Genomic DNA, 8054 nt, shown 5'->3' on the forward strand with positions numbered 1-8054 from the left:
TAAGTATCTTATAGAGGGCACAGTGTTCCACCTGTCTGTGAAATCCCGACGAGAAAATCAGGGTCAAATTTAAACGAAGGCTTATGTATTGTTCATTTTGAAATTGACCCTGCCTTTTGATATTGGATATGCATTGCTTTATTCAGACGAGCGGACTTTAAGCAAATCTCATAATGCAATGTTATTAAGACGAATATCAAACTGGATTTTTGGAGCCATCAAAATTTTATGAAGAAAATCTAATATGTAATGTTTTTTTTATAGATCTATGTCAAACTAGATTGTATAAAGAAAACACATTTGCAGTGTATGGCAAGTGGGGAACAAAACAGCCGTACGTAAAGTTTCTTTCGTTCATATATGCTTATTGGTACTTTTAGGTTAATCAGTGAATTTAATTTATCCGTACACATATATGCTATTGAGCAAAAGCTTATTTTATAAAGAAGACATTAAAATGTTGACTTTATATAGAGGATATCCGTTTTCTTTCTGCGTAAAACATTGCAATATTTTATCAGTAAGGGGGACAGAAAGCATGTTCCAATTTGCATTTTATTGAATTGTTGTTACAATGTTCATAGTAGTTATTCTTGAGGAGTTTTATGTCAGAACTTTTTTTTAACTATTGGTTACAAAACTCAGCTGTCATGCGTCATGTTTGATTTCACTGCAAATGTGCCATATTTTTTCAGAGTAATTTGTTCGGGCAGTTAATCGTCCTACCAATATGCGTTGTGACGATGGCAACTATGTATTGAGTCTTGACCCTAGTACTAGATATTTTAAGGGAAATATGCTTAAAAGTGTTAGTTTCATTTTATTATAATACTTCTAGTCGCACATTTTCCCGAACTTTTGTAATTTTGATCCTTTAAGGAAGTGTTTCACTATTTACCCATACACGCAAGAATTGGTGGCCCCTGGTGAAGGCAGTTCGCACTCAAACATCAGCAATATTCGACGATTATTAAGAATGAGATCTTTAACTATAACATATCAAGTCGATAACGTTCATACAATGGCATTATGTCGCCTTGAATTGTCATCAGAGTGTTGTGAAACATCATTTGCGCACAAACACACTTAAAAGAAGGTATGCCCTTATTATATTTAGTTTTGAAGGGTGTTTCTCTTGATGGCATATAATTGTTATAGATGTATGACGTAATCTTGAATAAACTTATTGTAGTGTGGACGTTTATAAGTTCTCGTATAGTTCTAACGTTATCGGGTAGCTCAAATGCGCATAAAAAATGAAGACCCGGTAACGAGCATACCATTATAAATACTGTTCGCATTTCAAACGAGACAATAATTGCATCATCCATATTGACCAGTTAATACACAACCTCAAGCCTTTTGATTCATGCCTATGAAACTACAAAACATAAACCCGTGTTGTATCATGGGTTGATAAGTAACAAAAAGTTGAATACTATTTCTCAAATCTTCAATTACAATTTTCACAATTTTTCACTTTGCCGAATTTATATTCGCAAGATATGGTTTCATTGGTCATATTTATTGTACAAATATCTAAGGTTGTCCCATAATAGTTATATCTTTATATGTTAGATGTATGTATATATTGTAAAATGCAAAAAGTGTACGTTGATGAAATAATTTTATGTCCATACACATTATCGTCATTGCACTAATGTTTCGCTAAAACATGCATATATGTGTCATAGCTCGCAACCGAAACATTTTTATGTCCCCCACCACTATAGTGGGGGACATATTGTGTTTGCCCTGTCTGTTGGTTAGTTTGTGTGTTTATTTGCGCCAACTTTAACATTAGCAATAACTTTTGAAATATTGAAGATAGCAACTTGATATTTGGCATGCATGTTTATCTCATAAAGCTGCACATTTTGAGTGGTGAAAGATCAAGGTCAAGGTCAACCTTAAAGGTCAAAGGTCAAATATATACATTCAAAGCGGCACAAAAGGAAACATAGTGTTTCTGACAAACACATATCTTGTTATACATTATACTCATTTGCTTTATTATGATAGATCTTGTCATTTTAGTTTTAACTTGTTAACAAATGGATCGCCATTCTTAAATGAAATGTAGGTATACAAATATATTAATTTGTGATTACTTGCTTCAAAATTTTATAGACATGGGCACTGAGTACATAATCCATGTCCCAAATGTTTACACATGTGTTATAATGCTATGATGTTTTTTATTTGTAATTAACAAACAACGCTAGGACAAATTTATGTTCCGTCGGGCGTTGTGATGGTTCTCTTAGCCTATCAACGGGGTTGAGCAACATCCACATTTCGTAGGACAATACTTCGCCTCATTGGGGTACGGACATATGACTTCCAGCACATGAGGCAGATCGCAGGCCGAGTTGTCGCGGCATCCATGTAATGTGAAGTCTGTGAATGAAATGACTTCGACTTTTTACTCCAACACATATATCTGTTAGTAATTTACAAATATAACAAATGATCTTTGACATTGTTGTGTTGAAACTCTTTAACTATATGGGTATTCCGTTTATCGCCGTAGTTGGTACAGTCGTTTCTCTCTTTCTTGACCCGGGCTCCAGCCTCGAACCCGGGTTATGTTAGATTGTTTTGATCAACATAGCCGGCATATTTGTTTCTGCCGGTACGCAGGTTTTACCAGGATACAAGACAAGGATTACGTTTAACGCACCACAGTAAACAATAATTGGCTGGAAACTGTATTAACACATCAACCCAACCTTCGTCATTTTAATCAGTAATTTAGGTAGGAGAGCTGGAGCACACTCTCGGTCCTCACATATTGCACATGTTTTTTTTTTGAAATTGCCATTTTCAAAACTATGCACCAGTCATTTTAATCACAAGTGTTTAAACAAGAAGAAACACCAATGGGTGTATCTAAAAGAAAGTACGCATTTAAATCAAGGTGAGCAGTTAATCCTTTAACTGCAATAAGACACGACGATTTGAAGACAATTTTCTAATAATAAACCATCTGTATTTTATATAGAGATGAACTAAATAAACATTCATAATGGTTAATAATATTGTTTGTAATAAAATATATGCATACTTCACAAATCATTTTTAAAAGAAAGGCAATGAGGATTCCACAAACATGAATGACCGCTCAGGAGTTATGCAAACATATGACTTAAAGAGTGATTAACAAAGTCGAGTGATCGAGAAGAATAGCCTCCCTTTATGCAAATCTTATTTTGTGAAAGTATTCTTGTGTTTGTATCATTTGTTGGGTGCCTAGTGTTGATATCTGAGATGTGCTTTTGATATGCATCCACTCTGACTGTACAATGGAAGCAAACCATAATTAAAAAACACACTATTAATTGCACGTGTACACTACTAGGCATACTAAAGTGAAATTGGTTTGTTTTAGTTTGTTTGAATCCTTTCTTTGTGTAAGGATGTATTCACGTAGATTTTGATGAATCTTACGTACTGAACTGAGAGCAATCCGGCGGTGCCTGCGTGGGTACAGGTGACGATGTGCTAGCTGCTCCTGTGGTCGTTTGGTGAGTTGTTCTGGATGTGCTTGGTTCTGTTGTGGTCGGTGGAACAGTTGGTTTTGAAGTTGTGTGTGGAGCTGAAACAGTTTGTAAATCATTTCGATTATGCAAGGTTGAATACGAATGCGTTCGTCAAATGCCACACAAATAAGCATGAGCACATGTTTACCATGTGGTAAAGGAAACACAGATCAATAATTGATAATTCGTGTTTGGCTTACTTCTTAGGAGCCAGTTCACCTCTAATCACAAGTTTTGTTTGATCTTTCGAGTTATTTTGAGTTACTAGTATTGGCTGATTGGTAAAACGGATTACTTCTTGGATAAACACCGACTTAGAAGAGCTTTGACTGACGAATTAAAATATTTCATGATTATGTCGCAAGTTCTAAAATCAATATGATATTATATGCAATAGCACTGTTAAAAAAATCTTATTAGAAGATGAAATTTCGAGATGTCTTAAGTTTGTATAAGTAATACGATACAGCAATTTGATTTGGAATGTTTGTATTGTTTAAGTTAAAATTTCTCTCATCACGTGGATTTCTTATATGATATTAAAACTGCACTGACACTCTTGCACACACAAATCGCAATGTTCTGTCATGTGAGTGGTTGTTAATTATTTTTTGTTGTTGGTAGTTTCCATGCTTAAATACCTAACAATTAAAATGGCAACATCATTATATCCGTCAACATGCCCCTTATTTTAGTTTAAACCTATTTATTTTAGCTCGATTGCATCGAAAGCCTAAGGCTTATATAAATGCTCTCGAGTCCGTTTCCTGGGCCTAGAACCAGTACTTGGTGTCTTTGGGGGAGATCTAAAGAACGCTCCCACGGTGTGGATCGAACCCGTGACCTCCCGGTCGCTAGGCGGACACCATATCCATTACACCACGGCGACCTTTTAATTTGGCTAAATATGTAAACGTATCAACGAGACAGTTACTTAGAAGTAAAACTTGCTTCCGTATTCCAATTCTCGCATTTTGATTAGTTCAACATCGTATACATCATACAATCATTTCCGAGTACTTTTTAATTATTATGGTACCCGTTCTTAAAGTAGTTAAGGTATGACATCTTCAACATCCCACATGGTATTAATGTCTTTTTCAATATGAGACAGTATAATTCCATATACAATTGGATACTTTTATAACGCAACATTTATTCAAATCGATATAGCCCCCCTATTTTAAAACGGATTTTGTTAACATTTTGAAACAGACTAATTCAACGCATATCTCGTACTTCATGTAAATGTAATTGAAATCGATCAAAATTAAAATATCGAACATAGCAAATTTAAAAAATCACTGACACGGTTAAATTCTCAAAACCGTTCATCGTTAAATAATTATGTGAAAAGTAAAACGCATTAACATACACTTCTCAATGACCGACCGGCTTGAAACTTTGCGCTATTGAATATTCATACGAGCCGTATTGTTTTTCTAATGTTATGTTTTCCTGGTGTAAAAACCAACCATGAATGGTGAAATTAAAATTAAATTAGTATTATATAGCGTTGCACTACACTTGGTGACTTTTCGAACGCAGCATTTTTCAAACTGAAATATCTCAGTAATTAGTATATATTTTGGTTTAAAATTGTACATATGTCATTTGACTACAGTATGTGCAAGCAAACGATTCAATCATTCATCCGTGACGATCGGATGCTTCAGCAAGTGGGGAAGGCAGCCTACAACATGCCGGTTGCGCTGTTGCCCTCCTTAAATTTGATACGAGACGTATTGATTTTTAAATAAATTTTATGTTTTCCTGGTGTATCAACCCAACTTAAATGAAGAAACTGAAATACAGTTAGAATCATATCACGTTTTATCATTTTCAAGTGCAAAAAGATGAAACCACATCAAGCCCTAATGCAAAAGCGCCCGATTGTCTCGGATGAATTATTGTACCTTAATTAGTTCTACACTTCACACCCATTTTTGGGTCACTATGTAAAAAGTCAAGGTCACTGTGACCTTTTAAAAAAGAAATCTGACAAGCTTTCATTTATTCAAAACTGCACCCGCAGCGTTGGCACCCGTTATGCAGTGCTCTTGTTGTTTCAAATCATCAATTTACGAACAAGTTCCATTCACGAAACTTCACGCAACCTTTCGTTACAGTAACTCATCTTGGCGGATGTAGAACAGCGGAAAGAGAAATTTCCAGATATCAACATATTTTTGACGATGCCGCTTCAGCAGCTCGACTAATTTATGATTTCATGAAAAAAATCTTCACAATGGCGACCTATGTAAAAGACCGAGCCAGTCCGATTGAGATAGCTCGATTTTTCTAATCTGCATACATCGCTGATTATTAGTGATAACATTATCATATTAGAGTTGTCGTTCGCGCCTCAACATATAACAATGGCCGCGCCCATGAGAGAATGTTCACACTCGTGTCAAAACTTTCTTACAGCATAAATCGGCTTGTTTGGCTATTTAGAAACTGTCATTCAGGATATATGAGTTATTATTAACTAAATCTCCGCTAATGTCAACAATGGATTAATTTCAAAGGATATATTCGATGTGAATGAAGGACTTTCTGGATCTTGACAGCTTGCCACGGCAAAACTGGCGTACTGGTATTTTAAGTTATCAATTTAAGTCACATTTTGCTTTATAAATTGTTTTCGAGCATTTTGCGAATTATTGAATGACTATGATACCCGATATCAACATATCATATGGGATTTGCAGATCACCAAGCTGTCCTGAAAACATTGATTACAAAGTCTTTACTGAAAATACTGGTTTGTAGTCCTTCTTCTTTCTATATTAGTATTTGATATCATTTTAAAGTCAAATGAACTGTGTCACAGTAAACGACACATTAAGGCGATTGTGGCCAGATCAGCCTGCAGTCGTTTGAAAGCTGTTTGCTTAAAGGCGGTTTTCTGATAATAACAAATAGTTAAATTGGATACTGATTAGACTTCCCTTTTCCTGTGACCTGGCTTAAATAATAGTATTGTCATTAAGCTCATATAATAGTATTGTCATCAATCAAATGATTTTATTTCGAACATTAATCAAGTGTTTTTTTCTGGTCCCTGGGGATCAATGACTCCAACACTTTCGTGTTGAGAATTGAATTCTGCTAAAGGCGATGCTAGGGGGCGTGAGAGATGTTGCATCTTCCATTATCTCTCATGAACCGACTGAATAAAACCGAGTCGGCAATATTTTACTTAATTTTTTGTTTGGTTGCTCTCGAGGGATCGAAACATTTCAGAATTTTCCTAAAAGGCTAGTGGTAGAGTGTCGTCTTTGATTGCAGGAGGTTGTGCTGCGGGTTTGATCCCCAGAAGCGACATTGAAAACTAGCAAACTTTGTTATCTAAAAGGCTGCTAAACCTGATATACTAAGATAATGTGAATTATCTCTCACATGATGGTCATCAGTTATATTATATAAAAACTCACAGCAGTAGTAAACAATGGTACATTAATCAATGAAGGCATCTTTCATTCGTCTTTGACACTTTGAGTTTGACATGGCCTAGATTGAAATATGTGACTTGACTTTACCAGCACTCTTCTGACAGAGCTAAAGTGTAAATGTACCATTGAAGATGACCTTAATCCAGATTTGCTATTATAGAAATGTGGAAAGTTTTAAGATTGTGACAAGAAAGCAAAAATGGGTCATTACCGACTGAGGCCACAACTGATCTATGACTGTTTTAAAACAAGAAAAATCAGTGCCCGATTTAGATTTCATTATATAGTTCAATAAAAATTAATTTCAGAAGCCTGGTAACAGTTTAACGTTAATGTTACCAATGTGTCAAACCAGGCCCTTGATTTTGAAATCTATAACATGCAAGGTCAGATGATGTCATTAAAGATTATACATTTTTTCAAACACATACAAATGTTAACATGTCTCTGTAACTAATATAGATGTTATAAATAGTAAAATGCACTAAGTCAGAAGGCATTTGACTTGTCTGCTGGTGCGTTGGCACACCAGGTGGCTCTGTTGCAATGGTTTGATGGACTGCTTGGATATGTGGTTACATTATATACAGTATATCAAACTGTATTATTTCAAATATATTTGCATCTAGTATACTTATACTGATAGTATTTACAAAATAAATATATATGAGTGATAAACTTGACTGAAATTATTTAAATGATACTGAAATCATGACATTAATTTATACTGATAATTATTTAATATATGTTGCTTTATACAATCATGTACATCTATATCAAATGAGAGCATACTGTAACTTCAGTGATGAATTTCAGTGAATTAAATTAAATCCTAAATGTAAGTCACTCCCATCTCTCTCCCGCAGCGCGCATACTTAAAGGTCCTGCTGTGTACCTATCCAGATGCAGATCCAGATCCAAAAATATGATACATAATTATGTATCATGTTGTTTAGAGGGGATGATTTTTTGTATCATTCTATTGTTTTACTTCTTTAATCAGTGTGTTTAAAGATATATAAACATAGCTCCAGCGTCAGAGCTTCAGGCAGTC

General features: G+C 34.9%; 1 protein-coding gene across 1 annotated transcript in view; it reads right to left on the reverse strand.

The window, feature by feature from the left end:
* Positions 1-2178: 2178 nt before the first annotated feature.
* Positions 2179-8054, reverse strand: part of LOC127865635 (protein jagged-2-like) — a 26450-nt gene continuing 20574 nt past the window's right edge. The window contains exons 7-8 of the mRNA XM_052405543.1: positions 3455-3598; positions 2179-2400 (exon numbers count right to left, since the gene is read on the reverse strand). Of these exons, the coding sequence (XP_052261503.1) occupies positions 2264-2400; positions 3455-3598 (281 nt within the window). The 3' untranslated portion in view covers positions 2179-2263. The remainder of the gene's footprint in view (positions 2401-3454; positions 3599-8054) is intronic.

The sequence above is a fragment of the Dreissena polymorpha genome, chromosome 2 (assembly GCF_020536995.1).
Source record: "Dreissena polymorpha isolate Duluth1 chromosome 2, UMN_Dpol_1.0, whole genome shotgun sequence".
Lineage (NCBI taxonomy): Eukaryota > Metazoa > Mollusca > Bivalvia > Myida > Dreissenidae > Dreissena > Dreissena polymorpha.